The sequence below is a fragment of the Felis catus genome, chromosome A3 (genome assembly GCF_018350175.1).
Source record: "Felis catus isolate Fca126 chromosome A3, F.catus_Fca126_mat1.0, whole genome shotgun sequence".
In the NCBI taxonomy this organism is placed as follows: Eukaryota; Metazoa; Chordata; class Mammalia; order Carnivora; family Felidae; genus Felis; species Felis catus.
Window position 1 is genome coordinate 108,826,186 of NC_058370.1, and position 22,099 is coordinate 108,848,284.

A 22,099-nucleotide genomic window follows, 5' to 3' on the forward strand; every position below is an offset into this window, starting at 1 on the left:
CTCTCCAAAATAAATAAATAGTTAAAGTATTTTTCTTTATGAAAAGATGGTGATAATAAATGGCAACTTGGGTTTTAAAAAAATGAATTCAGTCTATTTCTTTTTTTTAAAGTAGGCTCCACACCCAACATGGGGCTCAAACTCATGACCCCAGGATTGAAGAGTCATGTGCTCTACCGACTCAGCCAGCCAGGCTCCCCTAGTCTATTTATTTCTGTTCCTCATTATTACCCTGGTTAGTTTAATTTTTTTTAATTGAAATATAATATACATACATTCCCATTAGTTTTAATAGCCCTATATTTATGATTGCTTTCTAACTTGGCAAAACGAAAAGTTGGGCAACTCTACGTAAGTCTGTCTACGTAGTCTAGGATTCTTATTTTCTAAAGAAAATTTACTGGTCCATAAAATTGGATTGAGTTCAATATCCCTCCTATTTGCAGAAAAGGAAATGAGGGTCTAAGGAAGTTAAATGTTAAAATGTTATGCATACATTGAAGGTCACCTAGCTAGTTAACAGCAGATTCAAGACTACAGCCATGGTTTTTGCCTCCCAGAGCCCAGAGGGCCTGCAGCCGACCCAGCTTCACAGGTGTTCAAAATTAGTACAAAGTATAAAATTTGATCCTAAAACCACTCACAGTGCAGAACTGAGATGGACATGAGTTTTATGCGTTTCATTAGATTACATGTTAAGTTCTACTGGGCTTTGCCACAATGATCACTTACAATCACAACAAATAATCTTCCTATGGTATGAATTATGCATTTTTGTGATTTTCATCTGATCCAAACTCAATAGGACAATGTGAGCTTTTATAAATATACACAAATAAATATGCACTTATGTCATCAGCTCCACCTGTAAGCTACTTAACTCATTTTCTTTATCAGTCACAACAGAGTAGCCGCCATTTTCCCCTTACAGTTCACAACACACAGTTCCAATGTAATCAGGCTGCATCTAGGACAAGATGGACCAGTTTACTCAGCCTCACACTGAGTCATGTAAATATCAGAAGATGACACATGTTACCAACACAAACATAAGAGCCTTTAAAACCAGCCCCAGAGCTAGGAAAACCTTCAAAACTGCAATGCAAAAAAAATTTTTTTAATGCATTTATCTTGATTTCTCATTATTATTCTAATTAATTTTATAGCCCCTGTATTTATGTGTTTCTAATTCCTGCTGTTAACTGAAGTTACCGTTTAGCATGCAGGCTCACATTCTTATTATTTTCCTCATAATAATTTTGAACTAGAGGCCATAAACACAGCCTCATTGTTTTAAAGAGAACAAAATAAAACAAAAGCCCTTACCTGTAAAGTAAGGCAGGTGTCCAGGAAAATTAAAGTCATATCTTACTTGGATCCCTGGACTATTTTTTTTTTTAAACTTCGAAATAATCTTAGACTTCAGCAAGGTCACAAAAATAGTACATCTCTGGGGGTGACTGGCTGGCTTAGTAAGTCAACAGAGTATGCAACTCAATCTCAGGGTTGCGAGTTCAAGCACCACATTGGGCATGGAGACTACTTAAAAAAAAAAGTACATCTCTGTATAACCGTCCTTTCCCTAATGTTAACATCATACACGACCATGGTATAATGATCACAACTAAGAAATTAACATTAGTACAATACTACTAACTGAACTACACATTTCACTAGAATTTCACCAGCGTTCCCACTAATGTCCTTTTTCTGACTCGGTCTAGTCTAGGATTCTCACATTGCACTTAGTTGTCCTATCTCCTTGGTCTATTCTGTGACCAATCTTCAGCCTTGCTTTGTCTTTCATGACCTTGACACTATTGAAGAATACGGATTAATTATTTTGCAGACTGTCCCTCAAGTGGGTTCGTGTGATGCCTTCTGCTGAATGGAATGAGGTTAGGCATTTTTGACAGAATATCACACAATGTACTTTTTCAGTACATCATACGAGGAGGACACAATACATCTTATTACTGGTGATTTAAACTTGATTATTTGGTTAAGATGGTGCCTTTGGCTTCAAACTGCTCATATTCTATCATTCTACGTTATTAGCAGAGATGACAACCAAAATAGTAGCACACTTACACGGGGTGGGAACAGAGAGAAAGGCCTTCCTGACCTTCCACACGGAGCTGCCAGCAGATGGGCTTATGGAGGGCTGGAGCTCTGAACAGACGCTCCAGAGGATGGTACACAGGACGTTAATGCTCTGGCAAAGGGGTCTGAGGCAACACCTCCAAGTTGCCATCAAGCAGGAGACCTTGGCCAGCCCAAGGCCAAGGCGGGCAGGCTTTCTTCCCAGGGGAATAAGGGCTGATGAGCAAGTGTTTGCGTGTTTCTGGATTTCTGCTCTTCTTTTCTTTCATCCTCTACTTTTGTTTTCTTTCTTTCTTTTTAAAAATTTTTAATGTTTGTTTTATTTTTGAGAGAGAGAGAGAGAGAGAGAGCGCAAGCAAGGAAGGGGCAGAGAGAGAAGGAGACACAGAATCCGAAGCAGGCTCCAGGCTCCGAGCTGTCAGCACAGAGCCCAAGGCGAGGCTCAAACTCACAAACCATGAGATCATGATCTGAGCTGAAGTTGGACGCTTAACCCACTGAGCCACCAGGCGCCCCACTTTGGTTTTCTTTGACTAAGACTTCTACACTTACCTCATCTCTGATTTTAATGAAATCCCAATAAGAATATTTACTGCTCTGGTGGTTAATTACTTCAAGTGAATTTCCATAAGCTGACATGAATAGCAGCACCCCTGCCGGCCATCTTGCCATCATCCACCTGTCCCCTGGAGGCAGATGGCAGTGCACCTACAGTCTAGTACAAATCCACACCACTTAATCCTGGAGACTCCACAGGAACCAAGGTTCGTTCGTTTTCTTTCTTTCTTTCTTTCTTTCTTTCTTTCTTTCTTTCTTTCTTTCTGTCTTTCTGTCTTTCTGTCTTTCTGTCTTTCTGTCTTTCTTGTTTTTAATTGAGACATAATCCACATACCACAAAATTCACCCTTTTCACAAGTGCACAATTCAGTAGTGTTTAGTATATTTACAATATTATCCCACCATCACCACTATCTAATTCCAGAATCTCTTCATCACCCCAAAAAGAAATCTTGTACCCACTGGCACTCCCCATACCCCTCTGTCCCCAGCCCCTGGCAACCCCCTAATCTACTTTCTATCTCTACGGATTTGCCTATTTGAACCAAGGCAGTTTTGATCCTAAATAATAATAACCAAGATGATCTCAATCCAGTTAACCTAGGAGATGCACACATACACCCATAAACTTTGATTCTGGCAACACCTCACCTTCCCTTTTGATACTTTAGACTCCCTATGCTACCCCATTCCCCCAACTGTGTCTCAGAGGTGACATATGCATTTGTCTTTCTCGGGGTAGAACGTTTCATCCTCCATCAAAAACCACGTTGTGGGGGCGCCTGGGTGGCGTAGTCGGTTAAGCGTCTGACTTCAGCCAGGTCACGATCTCGCGGTCCGTGAGTTCGAGCCCCGCGTCAGGCTCTGGGGTGATGGCTCAGAGCCTGGAGCCTGTTTCCAATTCTGTGTCTCCCTCTCTCTCTGCCCCTCCCCCGTTCACGCTCTGTCTCTCTCTGTCCCAAAAATAAATAAAAACGTTGAAAAAAAAATTAAAAAAAAAAAACAAAACAAAAACCACGTTGTGTTCTATCAGTGTCCTGCAGTGGTGAGGTAATGTTTAGGTAAATTTATCTCTGCTAAGGTGCTAAGAAGTACCAGATTTACATTTTAGCGGAGAACTTTTGCTGTCTAAGGCTCAGCCAGGATGGCCATATGACCCAGCTTGTTTAGAACTGTTCCAGGTGAGGGGAGCCTGGGTGGCTCAGTCGGTTAAGCGTCCAACTTCGGCTCAGGTCGTGATCTCACGGTTCGTGAGTTGGAGCCCCGCGTCAGGCTCTGTGCTGACAGCTCAGAGCCTGGAGCCTGCTTCGGATTCTGTGTCTCCCTCTCTCTCTGCCCAGCCCCTGCTTGTGCTCTGTCTCTCTCTCTCTCTCTCACTCAAGAATAAATACAACACTAAAAAAACAACAACAACAAAACTTCCGGTTGATACCTGTTGCCCTGGCTTAATGATTAGTAGCATCTCCTTTTCTTCTCAACAGTGTCCTGGTTTGTTTGTTTAATTATATGGTCCCCCAGCCACAACCAACATAAATGTCTAATCATGGTAATTATAGGCAATTTGGCAGGCCAACAGAGAAAATACATTTAGGTAAATGAAGTTTCGATGTTCCTCCAATCACACCCCAGCTCTGCATTCCCATAAAGAAGTTTAAATTCACCAACCTGTAGGAATCAGGGTTTCATCTACCGGCAAAAAGGCATCAGCTTCTATAGTGACTTCATGGTCATAGATGTTTGGGGAACCCTGGGAAGGAAAGGTAGAGAAAGAAAAGATTTAATGCTTAGTCTTATTTTACTTTTTTTTAAAGACAGAGAGTGAGAGTGTGTGCGCAAGCAGGGGATGGGCAGAGAGAAAGCGAGAGACAATCCTAAACAGACTCCATGCTCAGAGCAGAAGGAGGCCAACGTGGGGCTCAATCCCATGACCCCGGGATCATGACCTGAGCCGAAATCAAGTGTCAGACACTCAACCAACTGAGCCACCCAGGCATGCCTATATTTTTTGCTTTTTAACTTCTCTTGCAGAACGGTTTGCAGGCATTGACAAGAATTTTAGGAATCCCATTTGACCTATGGTGATCATTAATACGTTCATTTAAGCATCGGCAGATAGGTCCTCAGCAGAGCAATGGATACATTTGAAAGAAGTTTTCAAGCGTGACCCCAGCATGCATCTTCTTTTCTAAGTGGAATTATGAACGTGAAAAGTCAGAGAGACATCACTGGTTTGAAAGACTTTTGGACTTTGGCTTATTAGCAGAGGGGTTTCTCCCACTCTCCTCCCACATGACAGGCAAATAGAAGAGCAAGAGCTGTTGGCCTGGAACACACAAGTACTGGATGGCCTGGTATCACCTCCAGGCTTGCTAGAGGTGGGGTATCTGTCACCCTTCTCTGGCCCAGCTCCCACCCGGAGGACCCATCCTCTACCACATGACAGAAGCCTGGGAGTCAGAACTGGAGTTCCTGCTTTTGAGAGCTTGCCCATCTCTTCCATTAAAGATGCAGCTTGCCCTTGGGGCGCCTGGGTGGCTCAGTCGGTTAAGCGTCCGACTTGGGCTCAGGTGATCTTACAGTTCGCGGGTTTGAGCCCCGTGTCAGGTTCTGTGCTGACAGCTCAGAGCCTGCAGCCTGCTTCAGATTCTGTGTCCCCCTCTCTCTCTGCCCCTCCCCTGCTCTCACTCTGTCTCTTTCAAAAGTAAATAAATGTTAAAAAAAATTTTTTTTTAAAAAGATGCAGCTTGCCCTCCCCAGTGGGGTCAAAGATAGAGGGTCAGTAGTCAGAAGGCCTGTGGTCTATCTCTATTGAATGGCCCCAGGTAGAATCTCTTTCTCTTTCTTTCTTTCTTTCTTTCTTTCTTTCTTTCTTTCTTTCTTTCTTTCTTTCTTTCTCTCTCTCTCTCTCTCTCTCTCCTCTCTCTCTTTCTTTCTTTCTTTTGTCCTTCCTTCCTTTTCCTTCTTTCTTTACAGAGCACAAGCAAGGGAGAAACAGAGAGAGAGGGAGAGAGAGAGAGAATCCCAAGCAGACTCCACACTGTCAGCATAGAGCTCAATGTGGGGCTCAAACTTACAAACTGTGAGATCCTGACCTGTGCCGGAGTCAAGAGCCAGATGCTTAACCGACTGAGCCACCCAGGTGCTCCTAGAATCGCTTTTCCTTCAGGGTAAAACTGGGCCAGTAATGCCTCCACCTTTTCCAGGATTCTTGTGAAGAAGTTTAGTAAAGCCATGTTGTGCTCCTTGCAAATTGGAAAATACACGTATATGTTTCTGCTAGAAAGGATTATATTCTAATAGGAGTAAATTTTCAAGCTTCATAGCAGAAGACGTGGAAGGAGAACCAGGAGAGGGCTTTTGCTAAGTGAACGCTCAAAAATAAGCTAACCTAGTGGCTCCCAACTGGGGATGATTTTGCCATAGGGCAAAATCTGACGATGTCTGGAGACAGTTTTGATTGTCATAATTGGGGGTGGTAATGCTCCTGGCATCTAGTGGGAAGAGGCCAGCAATTCTGCTAAACACCCTACAATGCCCATCCCCTGCAACAAAGAAATTATCTGACCCAACGTGTCCACATGCTCAGGTTGAGAAACCTCGAGCTAAGTCACGCTGAAAGCCCTGCTGGGTTCCTGAGAAGCAAGCAGAGGGAGGCGGAGCCCTGGGGGTTAACTGAAACGATCCTCTAATCAGAAAGACTCAGGCCTCCACAATCAAATGGAGTCGTCCTGAGGAGAAATGCCAGGATCTTAGGGACCATAAGAATCGATGTCTAAACAGGCCAGAAATTGCTTTAATTGCACTCCGAGGAGGCTCTGGTTCTGAAGAACTGCCGTGGTCTTGTGTTCTCCCGGTGGGTACAGGCGGGCAGGGGTAGGAGTGGACGGGGGGCGGAGACAAGGCCAGGCCTCTGCCCACAGTCTCTTAGCCACTTGTTTGGTCCTGTTCTGACCTGAGAAGGCGGGTCCAGAATGGGAAGGGTCTGCACCACCACCTAGAGCAGCTCTGGACTAGAGGGGTCCCTCTCTTGCCCGGCTCCCCCTGCCGCCATCCCCTCACGCCTCGGTGGTACCGCCAGCACCGAAGAGGCCTCGGGGTCTGAGGGGAGCGGAGATGAGGGAAGAGAACTGGGGACTGTTTGCTTGGTTCTATCTGCTCAGTGCTCCAGCGGAGGCTGAGGAATATTCCATTGTACGAATGTATCACAATCTGTTTATCCCTTCTCCTGTTGACAGACTTTTGCTTGTTTCCAGCTTTTTATTATGATGAATAATGCTGCTTAGGACTTTCCTTCTCTTTGTGTTTTTTAGCATTAGGGCAGGAAGCAAATGATTCCATCACATACCAAAATAAATTGCTAAGTCTAAGAGGCTAGGAAGAAGCCTGGCGGGGGGGGGGGGGGGTGGAGGGGGAGAAGGAAAGGAACATTTATTAGACAGCCATTCTCTTAACGGGCACTGGGTCACAAAGCGGCACCTACATTCCTTTATTAAAGGGAAGCATGCTTCATTTTATGATTCGTCTGACCTGGAATAATGCAATGACCCACTTCAGTGGAATATTACTGCTGGATTCATTTCCTTTCCAGGCTGATGAAAACCTGGCAAGAAATGCTGATCCACCAACAGATCCTGAGGCCCATCTTTGGGTTCAGTGTTGTTTTGGTTAACTTTGCTCAGCTGCTGCTAGCTCAGAACATTAACCATTTATAGAGCTCATTATGGCCTGCAGGGTTTTCTTTTTTTTTCGTGCATTACCACTACCACTGCCTTAATTCAGCTGTCATCGCCTTTAGCAGGATATCCTGGACACTATCATACCACCCAAAAGTCATAGCAGCTCCTTTACGGACGCCCTCCTTTTTCTCTGGCAGAACCCTGCCTTGTTGATTCATCCTATGGTAGGCTGTATACTCAGGGAAAGGGCTCCCTCCCCAATCCCACCGGGTGAATATTGATTGGCCTAAGCCAATCATGGTGGCCTAATTCCCTTGCTGGTGATTAGGTTAGGCAGGACATGGGACACACTTCTGGCCCATGAAATGTGAAGGAAAGTCTGCTGGGGAGCTTCTGGGGGAAGTTTTTTGTCTATTCTTTAAAATGGAACATTAGAGATATGAAGAAAGGAATAGGTCCTTTTTTGTCTCTGGTTGTGACTATATGTAGAGGTGATTCCTGGGGCTATGGCAGCCATCTTGTGACCATAAAAGGATATGCCTGAAGGCAGAAGCCAAAAACACTGAAGGAACAGAGTGGAAAGGCAGAAGGTCCTTGCTGACATACCTACCCAGTCATACTGGAACCACCACTATTCTCATCTCAAATTCCCCGAGGCTGCTTTCATACCTCTTTGGGTAAAGTTTCAATTAAAAAAACAAAAACCAAAAAACAAAACAAAACAAAAAACATGTTTGCCCAGTTTTGGGTTAGATAAGGAAGGAACAACAACAACAACAACAAAAGCCCAACCAACCTGCAACCTATATACCTTTTCCACTCTTCGAGAACCAGTTCTCTCCTCCCTCCAGGTCTCCAACACTCAAACTTAGAAGTGATGAGTCAAAATTTGGCCCCAAGTAGCACAAACATACTGCTTATTAAATAACAAATAAACAAAACAAAAAGAAAATATATAAGATGAGCTGACCACTTTAAATGATCAAGTTTTGAGCTATTTCCCTGGGGACAGTTTAAGACATACAGTAGTGCTGGGGTGCCTGGGTGGCTCTGTCCATTGAGCGTCTGACTTCGGCTCAGGTCATGATCTCATGGTTCATGGGTTCTAGCTGACAGCTCTGAACCTGGAGCCTGCTTTAGATTTTGTGTGTGTCTCTCTCTCTGTTCCTTCCCCACTTGTGCTCTCTCTCTCTCAAAAATAAATTAAAAAATGCTTTCCTGGGTAGGGTAAGAGATGATTTGAAGATGCAGAAGCCCTTTGACCCCAGGCCTCGTAAACAACTACCCACTCTTGTTGTGATGCTCCCCAAAAGGCTGATGGCTCCCTCCTATCCTCAACCCTGAAGTTAGTGGCTATGGGTTCGAGCTGCACTAAGACAGTATACAGAAGGGGGCTAACACTGAACACCCTTTTGGGTGGGGTCTGTGATCTCTGAGAGTCCTCCTGCCAAGTAAATGGAAAGAGTTTTAGTGAATGTTACATTCCCATTTTGTCTCCTTGATTGGAATACATTGGCAGGTGTAATATTTCATGCATAATTTCTTTCCTATCTCTGAATCTCTTTCTTTAGGCCACCTCCCACCCATTACAGAATAGGATGTTCTCAGTATACAAAAATGTGGAAAACAGTAAAAAATCACCATGATCTACTACCTATACAAACCCACTAATATTTTATTCTATTTCTGCCAGGTTCCTTTTGAGCTTATTATAAAAAGTTGGGTGTATAAGGGGCGCCTGGGTGGCTCGGTTGGTTAAGAGTCTGACTCCTGATCTCAGCTCAGGTCTTGATCTCAGGGTCATGAGTTCAAGCCTCAAATTGGCCTATTTAAAAAAAAATAAAATTAGGGTCTTTATGCACATTATTACAGAGGCGCATGGCTGGGCAGCTTTGGTTTTTGGTTTGTTTTTAAGATCTCAAGGAGCATGGCAGAAGTTTCTGAGGGTAAGGGATAGACAAGTTTATAATCCTCTTTATTTTTCAAGGGAGAACTTTGGAAATTACATAAGAACCAATTAATTCGTGCTATTTGAAAAGATCCTAGAAAAAAAAAATCAGCACATCATGCTATTTGAAAAGATCCTAGAAAAAAAAAATCAGCACATTGTCAGCAGACTCCTAAAAGGGTGTAAAAATGCTAGATATTACTAGTTGGCTGTGAACATCATCTTGTGGTAGGAAATCATGCCAAAGTGATTCAAGTAGAGTAGACAACAATGAGTTTTTCAGATGAAGAGGAAGCAATAGATACAGTCTACAGAGTTTAGCTAAACTTTTCCCTCTGCCTCATGTAACAGCCTCCTCAACAAACTAAAATACTACCATTAGTTGGGAATAAGGTAGTGCAGAGGGGATTACCTAAGAGGGGTGAGAGTGTCCCTATACCCCTCTTAGGGTGGGAAGTACAGCAGAGACATATGAATGTTGGTGGCATACCTAAAGGGGCTGAGCCAGGCACATTTTTAAAGTTCCAAGGGTGGAAAGTGGAACTTAACTGGAAGTAATTTTTTGGGAGTAGGAGTGGAATGAGGAAGCAAATGTAAACTCATGTTACAGTTAGAAGAGAGGGAGTTCTTGAAATAGCTGGGACTTGTCTGAACCTGTGGGAAAGAGAGTTCTCTTAGTAACACAATGTACTCATTCCATCTTTCTCTGTAACTTCCATTTATTGAGCACCTACTACGAGTCAGCTGTTTTGCTAGGCATTTTTCCTCATCACCAGGTGACTCCATTGCCAGGCTAAGTCCATTCTGGGTGGGTCTATCCAGCTACTCCCCAGGTCATTCCACAAAGCATGTGGCAGGAGAGGAGAGGTAAGTCACATTTTATACTAAGCAGGAGAGCAGAGGTAAGTTCTCTTACCTGGCCTGCCAGGTTGAAATAAGAATGGTTGGTCAGATTGACCGGTGTGGTCTGACTGGCCTGAGCTCGGTAGTTGACCATAAGCTCCCCACCATCCAGCGTGTATGTCACCCAGACTTTCAACTCTCCAGGGTAACCTTCCTCACCATCTGGACTGATCCTCGAGAACTGGACACCATTTGACAGCACCTGAGGGGTCCAGACGACCTAGAAAAAAGTGTTTTCAAAGCTGTTAAGTCATTGCAATCTCCAGCTAAACACCACATTTCAATATTTAAAGACAGTGATTCTAGGAAGAGAAATGGTTATATGATCTTTAAGATGTTGGAATAATAGCTTGGATTCTATTCTATTTTATTTTATTTTATTTTATTTATTTAGCTTGGATTTTAGTTGTTCTAAAATTTTGTTTTATACAGAAAAGTAGATTTTGAGAGAAAAAATTTTTTCTTTCTCTTTACCTACTCCCCTTCCCCATTCTCTTCCTCCTTAAATTGATATGTATGTGCCTATATTTTCTTCTTCCCCTTCTTTAAAAGGTTTTTTTTTTTAATTTTTTTTTAACGTTTATTTATTTTTGAGACAGAGAGAGACAGAGCATGAACGGGGGAGGGTCAGAGAGAGGGAGACACAGAATCTGAAACAGGCTCCAGGCTCCGAGCTGTCAGCACAGAGCCTGACGCGGGGCTCGAACTCACAGACTGCAAGATCATGACCTGAGCCGAAGTCGGATGCTTAACCGACTGAGCCACCCAGGCGCCCCTAAAAGGTTATCTTGGTGACCCATTCTGATAAATGTCATATAGCAATATCTGCTAATAGTATTAAAAAATGACCTAAATAAGTCAGCTCCTCTGTCCCAGGGAAGTACTGTTTATGAATATTTATTAAAAAAAAGAAAAGGGGGTGCACCTGGGTGGCTCAGTTGGGTAAGTGTCCAACTTCAGCTCAGGTCATGATCCCACAATTCATGGGTTTGAGCCCCATGTTGGGCTCTGTGCTGACAGCTCGGAGCCTGGGGCCTGCTTTGGATTCTGTGTCTCCCTCTCTCTCTGCCCCTCCCCTGCTCACTCTCTGTCTCTCTTTCTCTCAAAAAATAAACATTTAAAAAAGAAAAAAGAAAAAAAATTTATATTAAAAAAAAATGCTCCAAGATTCTCTATATCCCCTGGGCAGAGTTCCAAACAAATAAGAAGGTACTTGTTCTGTTAGAAAGAGTCTTACCCACAAGTCAGGAGTCCTGATTTGGGGACAAGGTTTGTTCCTAGCTCACTGTGTGATGGTGGGCAACCATTCCTGCCACAGAGGGCTTGAAAAAAGATCTTGAAGTTTTTTTCTCATTCTAGAAAATATGGTTCTAAGGGTGACAAGAAAAATATGAAGAAGGGGCACCTGGGTGGCTCAGTCAGTTAAGCGTCCAACTTCTGCTCAGGTCACGATCTCATGGCTCATGGGTTCGAGCCCCGCATCAGGCTCTGTGCTGATGGTTCAGAGCCTGGAGCCTGCTTCAGATTCTGTGTCTCCCTCTCTCTCTGCCCCTCCCCTGCTTGCGCGCTCTCTCTCTCTCTCTCTCTCAAAAATAAATAAACATTAAAAAAAAAAAGAAAAATATGAAGAAAAGTTTTCCAGGAGTTTTTTGCTTTTGGAAATAGGAATCTGGCATTGACACAGTGATTCCCCTCTCCCTTGCCCTAGAGGCCTCAATATTACCTTTATGGAGGAGGGACAACCAGGATTTACTGAGTGCCCATGATGGGCCAAGACATTTTGCTAGAAACTTCACAGACATTATCTTATCTGTCTCAGAGGTGACTTAGGGTAGGCACCATGATCCTCACTTAGACTGAGAGAGCTGGGACTCAGAATACACTGCTTTCCCTAGCTTCTTTCGGCTAGGAAGACAGTGGATTTGAACTAAGTGGTCTGATCCTGAGCTTGTTTCCTTATTCTCTATTATCCGAGGACACAGTGTGCAGAGACCCCAGTCCCTTCATGGAGCCCTGGGTCACTAGCCAAAAGGCCTTTTGCTGACGTGAGATCTCCCTTTGTTCGGTGCTCACCAGCCACTGGTGCTTACACAAATCATTTTGTTTTGTTAAATTTTATTTACTTTGAGAGAGAGAGAGAGAGAGAGAGAGAGAGAGAGAGAGAGAGAGAATTCCAAGCAGGCTCCTGAACTCATGAATCACGAGATCACGACCTGAGCCAAAACCCAGAGTCGGACGCTCAACTGACTGAGCCACCCAGGCGCCCCTACATAAAGCATTGTGTAAGGTGAGGATTTGGTTGAATCAAACGAAATGACTGTCTTCGTAGGTCAAAACAGTTGAACACTGGCAATTTCAAATGGCTCCAACTGATACTATGACCCCATTTTACAGATGAGCAAATTGAGTTCAGTGGCGTTACCTTGTCCACTCCTACCTCCCACATTCCAGGAGAGTTGAGTAGCATCCTTTCATACTTCATGTCCATTGTTTAGAGGGGGGATAAAAAAACCACCTTGTTTAAAGTCATACGTGTCATTAGTGACATGACTAGGATTCTAACTCAGGCTTGGCAGTCTACCCCATTCCACATCTTCATTTCAATGTTTTGTTTGAATCTCCTTTTTTCAACACAAGAGTTGAGGCCAAACACTGTCATTCCAAATAGACCTGAAAGATAATAATTCCTGAGGGCCACAGGAATGGCTCTGCCCACCCCCTCCTGGTGTGGCCGGCATTGCTCACTGCCGTTGAGTGAGCCCACATTTACCAGGAAGGGGAGTCCAGCAGGAGTGGAGGTCTCTGCCTTCACCTACGGTGAAAGCAGCTGGGATCTGAAACAGATTCACTGACCTTAGTAAAAAATAAATTTTACACCCTACTTATCTCCCAGAAATGTTGAACTTTCAAGACACTTAAAATATAAAGCTGGTTATATGCATGATTCAAAAAAGAAAAAAGAATCCCCCAAATGGAAAATTGTAGGAATAAAATATTTGAAATAAAATGTTCTTAATTTGCTACCTAGTTTTTGTCCTTCAGAGAAAGAACGCAGTGGAAAGTTTTTTTCGTGGAAACCAGTATTATCAGATGAGTATAATTCTGTGGAAAATAAAATTCCTATTCATGGGAGAATATCCCAGAGCCTGAGGTTTCCACATTTCCTGAAAACTTCCATGTTTGCATATTTAGGCCTACTTATATACCATTTCTAATCCTGTTAGGTTATTCAAATTTCATCTTTTTTGAAAAAAATGTTTATTCATTTTTGAAAGAGAGAGAGAGAGCGAGCATAAGTGGGAGAGGGGCAGAGAGAGAGGAGGACAGAGGATCCGAAGCAGGCTCTGCACTGACAGCAAGGAGCCCTATGTGGGGCTCGAACATATGAACCATGACCTGAGCCAAGTCGGACACTCGACTGACTGAGCCACCCAGGCATCCGTCAAATTTCACCTTTAAAAAAAGTGTTGGGGCACCAGGGTGGCTCAGTCAGTTAAGCGTCTGACTTCAGCTCAGGTCATGATCTCGCGGTTTGTGAGTTCGAGCGTCGCATTGGGCTCTGTGTTGACAGCTCAGAGCCTGGCCTGCTTCAGATTCTGTGTCTCTCCATCTCTCAGCCTCTCCCCTGCTCATGCTCTGTGTGTCTGTCTCTTAATAATAAATAAACGTTAAAAAAAATTTAAAAATAAGTAAAAAATTTAAAAAATGTGTTGAAATAAGTACAAGAAGACTTACCTATAAGCCAACAACTATTCAGTAATTGCTGAGATGAACTACAACTTGAAACAAAGCTCCCCTCATACTGTTCATGTTACTGTATGAAAGCTTACAGCTCAAAGGCTTTCAGCATCTCCACGATAACATTCCAAGTCTTTCCCTACCTCTGTCTGGGCTTCGGCATCAACACAGCCATTATCTCCAGTATCTACTTACCAAACGAAATGCTATTCTTTCCTCAAGGGTGATTCAAATCCTGCCTCCCCAGTTACTATGTGTTTGTCCACACCCAGATCCTTTAGCGCACCACTGGCATCCATATTATGGGGCTTGTTGCCTATAACAGCTATTCATGTAAGGGTCTGGCTCCCTCACTCTACTGGAGTCTCAGGTACGCCCACCATATTATGTTCCCCACTTCACCGAAGGGGCTCAGTAGGCCCAGTGCACTGAAGGATATGTATACTCACTATCTTGCTATGTTCTCATGGGGCACACATGTTAAACAACCCCACAGAAAATACTACAGTGAAATAGAAGGGACAGGAACAAGCTAGAACAGGTGCTGTTCTGAGGCTCCTCTGAAGATCCCTGTTAGAACAGAGCTGGGCCCAACTTCCTCTGGAGGAAGCTCCATATGCCTTGTACCTGGCACATTCCAGAGACCCTCTGCCCTAGTATTGCAGGACAGAGGCTCTCTCTTGCCTTCATGCCTTCCTGGTGTGAGTGGTTCAATCATAGAGGAAAGGGGAACAGATGAGGCAATGTGGTTCTAGGCCACAAACAGGAAATTGGTGAAACAGGGGAAAGACAGTAACCAACTTCCTTCAGTGGGACAGGTGGCAGTAAGAGGCAGAAAAGGAGAAACTGTGACCTTTAACTGCCGTACACGTTCCTGTGTTTTCTGGCTCTTCCCCGGGAAATAAACTGGGTGGTATAATTTAAAGGAGAGTTAGCTACCAAAATTACCTCCCTGAAATTAGACTAGTTAGAGAGTCACTGGGGGGTAATCCGCAGACTCCCACACAGCTAGGAAGCAGGCCAGGCATTTGTACCTCAAGGAGAAGGTGTTTGACCAATTTGCTTTCTCAGCCTTATTTTTCCAGGGGTTCACTTAGAGAATAAGACTCTTAGTGTGGAAAGAGGTAACTGGGGAGAATCTGAGGTAATTTTGAGGCATGAGGCACTTCGGTGGAAGGGTAGGCCTGGATGTGGCACCATGCTGCCCAGGGAGGGGGTTGAGCGACAGTCTCAGGGGTGTGTGTTGGCCTGGGGGCACCTACAGCAGCTGTGGAGGACACCAGCGGGTTTGGTCTGGAAATGAGGGCTTCGGGTCAGGCAGCCCAACTCAGCAGTTCTATGGCCTTTCATAGCCTCAGATTTCTCATTTGGTGAGAATACAGGGTTCTAGAAAGCATGGGAGAGAATAGGTGCAAAATGTCTTGTACAGTAAGTGGTAGGTATTATGTTTAAGCCACTTTTCTGTTGTGCCTAACGTCAACTGGACTTCCTGATCCAGACGCTGTGAGAAAGTCATTCTCCCTTTTTCCCAGGTCAAGGGCTGCCGCCCTTTCACTCGGGGACCCCTGCCTGTTACGGTCAGATGAGCTACAGAAGGACGGGTCCTGGAACAGGGCCAGTGCCTTGACTGCCCTCGATCACTGGACCAGCCTCTTTCCCATATCACCCATTTGCTGTAGGGCCGAGGGTCGAGCCTGGCAAATAGAAGGTATGTTTGAAGGGGCTTGTGAAGTTGCCAGGTGAGGACTGCGTCCATGCCCCTGACTCACCTTATCAAAGCCCCTGACTCCTCCATGCAGACTGTTGGGCCCATTGTTAACGGCCAGCTTATACTCCTTCCCGTCCACCGTGAATGTTCCTTTGGCAATTCGGTTGGCCACCCTGCCAACCACTGCTCCAAAGTAGGGCTGCTTTTGGAGGTACCCTGCAGGGACATGGGATGAGGGACATGGGATGAAAGTGTTTTTTAAAACTTCAAACCAAAGGTGAGGCTCACGGTGCTGCCCACCACTCTATTCATTCTTTTTCTTTCTTTCTTTTTCTTTCTTTCTTTATCTTTCTTTCTTTCTTTCTTTCTTTCTTTCTTTCTTTCTTTCTTTCTTTCTCCTTTCTTTCTTTCGTTCTTTCGTTCTTTCTTTCTTTCTCTTTCTTTTCCTTCCTTCCTTCCTTCCTTCCTTCCTTCCTTCCTTCCTTCCTTCCGAGAGCACACAAGTAAGCAAGGGGCAGACAGAAAAAGAGAATCCCAGGAGAGGCAGAGAGAGAGAAGTAGGGCTTGATCCAAGCAGGGCTCATGCTCACCCGATGGGGGACTTGAACTCATGAACCATGAGATCATGACCTGAGCAGAGGTCAGATGCTTAACGACTGAGCCACCCAGGTACTCCCCCCACCCCTCACTTTCTTCTGAGAGAACCTGAAAGTAGTAATAATTTAGGCATATCCAAGCCCTCAGGGAAACACAGAAAAATGGCTGGCTTTACATACAAACTGTCCCCTTCCAAAAGTAATGCATGCTCCTTACAAACATTTTGAAAGAACTTTATAAAGCACAAAGAAATTAAAAAAAATTTTTTTAATGTTTATTTATTTATTTTGAGAGAGAGAGAGAGACAGTGCAAGGAGGAGTGGGACAGAGAGAGATTATCTCAGGCTGGTTCCATGCTGCCAGCACAGAGCCCAATGCGAGGCCTGAACCCACAACCTGTGAGATCATGACCTGAGCTGAAGTCAAAAGTTAGACACTTGACCAACTGAGCCACCCAGGCACCCCAAAACACAAAGAAATTTAAATCATCCCAGTCTCATCACTAGAGAGTACTACTGTTAATATTCTTGTGTATATATCACCATCTTTTATGGATATATGTGCTTTTCTTCTTCTCTTTATAAAAATGGAGTCTTAGTATACATGCTGCTTTGTAATCTGCTCTTTTTTTTTTTTTAATTTTTTTTTCCAACGTTTATTTATTTTTGGGACAGAGAGAGACAGAGCATGAACGGGGGAGGGGCAGAAGAGAGGGAGACACAGAATCGGAAACAGGCTCCAACCTGTAGGTCCTCAGAGTCCTACCCATGGACTATCATAACATCTCACACCACGTTCTTCCTAAGACTCAGCCACTTTCTAACTACTCTACAGCTAACTCATTTCATCTTCAGGATACTTCTATGAGGTAGACACAATTATTACCCTCATTTTACAGATGTGGAAACTGAGGACAGAAAAGTTGAGAAACTTGCCCCAAACACACAGATCGTTATCAAAAGAACCTGGATTTGAACATAGTCTGGCTCCTAAGTTTTTGTTCTTAATATTTATTTACCTTTGAGAGAGAGAGAGAGAGAGAGAGAGAGAGAGAGAGAGAGAGAAGAGCAGAGAGAGAGGGAGACACAGAATCCAAAGCAGGCTCCAGGCTCTGAGCTGCCAGCACAGAGCCTGACGCAGGGCTCAAACTCATGGACTCTGAGATCATGACCTGAGCCAAAAGTTGGGCGCTTAACCAGCTGAGTCACCCAGGTGCCCCAAGGCAGGGTTTTATGTGTGTGTGTGTGTGTGTGTGTGTGTGTGTAACTAGACAAGATGATTCTACCTTGCTGTGAAAAAGCAAAGGGCCAACATAGTTATACAATTTTGAAGAAAACAAGATGAGTGATTTGCCTTATAAGATCCTAAGACTCACTAAGTTAAGGCAGTGTGGTGCTGGCCCAGAAAGACGAACAGACCAATGGAACAAAAGAGACAACCCCAGACAGGTCCTGTACCTATGAAGACCGATATGTGACAGAAGTGACACACAGATCCGTGGAGAAAGAATGAAACCAAGAGTCAGACTCTTAACTGACTGAGCCACCCAGGCACCCTGTGGGTTCTTGTTCTTAAGCATCACCTTATTTGAAAAGCACAAAGCTTTCTGGTGAATTGAGCTTACTACCATCTCTTAGAATAGGCCAGACTGACCTCTCTCCCTGCTTCCCCCTCCCTCCCCTCCCTCCTCTCTTTCTGAAGCTACAGCTTTAAAACTCCTTATACCAGGTAACCAAAAGGAGTTCCAAAGGGCCAAACAACCTTCTTTGGTTTTGCTTCATCTACTTTTGTTTTATTTTTATTTTTTAAAGATTTTATTTTTAAGTAATCTCTACACCTAACAGGGGTCTTGAACTTACAACCCCGAGATCAAGAGTCACACGCTTTACCAGCTGAGCCAACCAGGAGCCTTGTTTCATTTTTAGTAGACTTTATTTTTTAGATCAGTTTTAGGTTTACAGTAAAATTAAGCCAAAGGTACAGATTTCCCAGATACCCTCTATCCTAACACGTGCATAGCCTCTCCCATTATCAATACCACCCCCCCATCTGAGAGACACATTTCTTTAAAAAAATTTTTTTTGGTAATGTTTATTTATTTTGGGGAGACAGAGACAGAGAATGAGCAGGGAAGGCACAGAGAGAGGCAGAGACACAGAATCCGAGGCAGGCTCCAGGCTCTGAGCTGTCAGCACAGAGCCCGACATGGGGCTTGAACCCACGAACCATAAGATCATGACCTGCTCAGTCAGTCGCTCAACTGACTGAGCCACCCAGGCGCCTCGAGACACATTTCTAATAACTGATGAACTCACATTGACATATCATTATCACCGAAAGTCCACAGTTCAACAGGAAGGTTCACTCTTGGTGCACATTCTGAGGGTTTGGACAAATGAATAATGATATGTATCCATCATTATAATATCATTTTTTTACTGCCCTAAAAATCTTCTCTGCTCTGCCTATTCATCCCTCCCATCCCCTCAGCCCCTGGCAACCACAGATCTTTTTACTGTCCCCATAAATGTGGCTTTTTCAGGATGTCATAGTCGGCACTGTATACTTTGTAGCCCTTTCCAATGGGCTTTCTTCACTGAGTAGTATGCATTTTAGGTTCCTACCTGTCTTTTCATGGCTTGATGGCTCATTTCTTTTTAGCACTGAGTAATATTCCATTTCCTGGAGGAACCACAGTTCATTTGTCCTTTCCCCTACCAAAGGACAACTTGGTTGGTTGTTTTAGTAATTATGAACAAAGCTGTGAGAAACACCTGTGTGCAGGTTTTTGTGTGGACATAAGTTTTTAACTCCTTTGAGTAACTACCAAGAAGTATGACCACTTGATCATATGGTCAGAATATGTTTGGTTTTGTAAGAAGCAATCAAACTGTCTCCCAAAGTGGCGGCACCATCTTGCACTCCCGCCAGCAGTGAATGAGAGTTCCTGTTGCTCCGCTTCCTCATCAGCATTTGGTGATGTCAGTGTCCTGGATTTTGGCCATTCTGATAGGGCCTCACTATTGTTTTAATTTGTATTTCCTCCATGAGGTACAGTGTGGACCATTCATCTGCTTTTCAGGAGCTAAAACATGTGAAGAAAAGCAGAAATTTTTGTTCAAAAATTATTTGGTTGTATCTACTTTTGATTCCTACCCTGATCCATTCAACAAATGTACACGGAGTCCCCACTCTGCCAGCCACATGCTCGGCACTGGAGACAGTGACAACTCCAACAGCAAAGCTGCTGGTTCCTGGGCTTGCAAGAATTCCCTCAGAAGAGACGGCTTTCTGGCAACAGTAAACAGCCCACGGAGAGAAGCAGTACTTGCCAGTCTTTGGTTTAGATGAAGAGTGTTTAACACCAGAAACCGCTGCTCTCAACTGTCTCTGAAAAATGCTTCGGAACAAATGCGTGTTATTTGTTACAAAGATACTAGTATCTTCATACGTTACTAAGCTTTCATATCAAATCAGAATTACAAGAAGTGACATTCCCCAAATTCTGAATAGGACATGACTAAAACGTTTGTTTTCAAATGCAGAAAATACTGTTTTCCATAAAAAAGGGAAAAGTTTCTAGGTCGAGCCATGAATGATGATTTTTTTTTTTCAATTGCTGATGGGGGGTATAGGGTAGAGGAAAAGTCTGTCCCTTTTCCTGAGCAAAGGACTGGTCAGAGTATATTAACAAATCCTTAACCAGCGTTATGGACTTTTCCACTCCTCTAACGTCCCACGGACCCCAGCTATGCTAGCCACCTCGTACCGCCCAAACTTCAGCCAGAGTGCCCTAAAAGCGTGAAATGAAAGTACCTACTATTTCCAATCTAAGCTTCTACAACCTGTTTTCGGAGGAAAGCAAACATTACTTTAATTGACAAGAACTTTAATTGCCCCCAATATTAAAAAAAAATTTCTTTTAAATACTTATTTTTGAGAGAGAGAGACAGAGACACAGAGCGCGAGCAGGGGAGGAGCAGAGAGAGAGGGAGACACAGAATCCAAAGCAGGCTCCAGGCTCTGAGCTGTCAGCATAGAGCCCGACGCGGGGCTTGAACCCATGAACCGTGAGATCATGACCTGAGCCCAAGTGGGCTGCTTAACCGAATGAACACCCCTCTTAAAAAAAATTTTTTTTTAATTTGTCCCCAATATTTTAAATATTTTCAAATAGCTTCTGGCTGTCCACATGGATCTTGATGCCCTTTTTTGCAGTATTAATCAAGCAAGGTAAAATGCTCAAGTAGTGTGAAGGAAGACATTTGGGGGCAAGGGAAAGAAAGGAGATAAAAACGGCTGATTGCTTGCTACAGACAGACACTATCACAGGCGGCAGCACATTTAGTCTCATTATCCATTAGTTAAGGTGAAGAAACATGTCTGGAAAGTTAAATAACTTTTTTTTAATTTTTTTTGTTTTCAACGTTTTTTATTTATTTTTGGGACAGAGAGAGACAGAGCATGAACGGGGGAGGGGCAGAGAGAGAGGGAGACACAGAATCGGAAACAGGCTCCAGGCTCTGAGCCATCAGCCCAGAGCCCGACGCGGGGCTTGAACTCACGGACCGCGAGATCGTGACCTGGCTGAAGTCGGACGCTTAACCGACTGCGCCACCCAGGCGCCCCGAAAGTTAAATAACTTTAAGGGACAAAGCAGAGATTGAAACCAGGAATCCCCAGTACTCCTACAAGGGCACTCAGGCATCTGCAAGCCTACACCGCAGTCTCTGAACGGGTCCCTTTTCCTCCACCCGCTATTGGCCGGGGTTTTCTAAAAGCACTAGGTCTATTTTTTCTATTTTTTCCATAGTGACTCCCATGGCCGTAAGAGCCGGGTGTTTGGTGGTAACTGGAGGGAAGACGAAGGGCAAGAGTGCACTGGTTGTGTGGGTAGGTTGTTTAAACCTGTGGCTTATAGGCAAATAGTCTCGTCACAGATTTTGAGAGAAGTTATAATGACTGTAGGTGAAGCATGAAGAGGAAACGCATTTTTAAATATTTTAGGTACAAAAAATGGCAGAACGATTCATAGGAGGCATTAGTGACTTTTCTAGGCTGTAACTAAAAGATCGTATGATTTACCTCTTTAGAATTCTACAGAAGAGAGCTCTCATTTTCCCAGGGAAAAACTGAACCAGTCTGACCTCCGGTCATGGCCATGATCCAAGCAGTTTATATAATCTATCTGGGAAACTGGAGATTGTTCACATCTAACCTGGCAGTTAAAAAGGACCATGTTTCATGGAATTATACATGCTTAGCTCCTCCCTGTGGTTTAAAATATTCTGGGGGCATAGTAATGTCAAGATAACCCCTTATTCTGTCATGTCTTGTAGTTTTAAATGGTTCACCTCAGTTTTGTTTACATAATACTTACACATTCAGATATTTGAAAAGAATAGACAGTGAAAATAAAGTCTCCTTCTTACCCCTGCACCCTTGCTATGCAGAGCCTCTCTTGAAGGCAATCGCTGCTGTCAATTCCTTTTTTTTTTTAAGATTTTATTTTTTTAAAAGTAATTTCTACACTCAACATGGGGTTCAAACAACCCCAAGGTCAAGAGTCGCACGCTCCCCCAAGTGAGTCAACCGGGCGCCCCAATGTCGCCAATTTCTTAACGTGGGTTTTAATACACAAGAACTGATCAAAACCGTAGCAGAGCCCCATTTCACACTATTCTGAGACAAGAATGCTCCCCGTTATGACATACATGAGGTCTTCTTTTATCTTTAGCAATATCTATCTTTGTAGAAAGAATCTACGAAAAAACTGAAAGACAGGAGCATAAAAAAGGAACAAAGGAGCCGCTTCCAGTAGCCATGATGATGGCTGCACATATTAGAAAGTGTTACTTGATATTCCAA

General features: G+C 43.8%; 1 protein-coding gene across 10 annotated transcripts in view; it reads right to left on the reverse strand.

Annotated features, from left to right (window-relative positions):
- Positions 1-22,099, reverse strand: part of GALM (galactose mutarotase) — a 115,713-nt gene that overhangs the window by 28,917 nt on the left and 64,697 nt on the right. For 7 of the 10 annotated variants that reach the window (XM_045054678.1, XM_045054676.1, XM_045054681.1 and 4 more), the window contains exons 2-5: positions 15,696-15,850; positions 10,202-10,408; positions 5,754-5,903; positions 4,327-4,408 (exon numbers count right to left, since the gene is read on the reverse strand). In XM_045054678.1, the coding sequence (XP_044910613.1) occupies positions 4,327-4,408; positions 5,754-5,903; positions 10,202-10,408; positions 15,696-15,850 (594 nt within the window). The remainder of the gene's footprint in view (positions 1-4,326; positions 4,409-5,753; positions 5,904-10,201; positions 10,409-15,695; positions 15,851-22,099) is intronic. The other 3 variants (XM_045054677.1, XM_003984308.6, XM_019827658.3) reach the window with 1 other exon arrangement.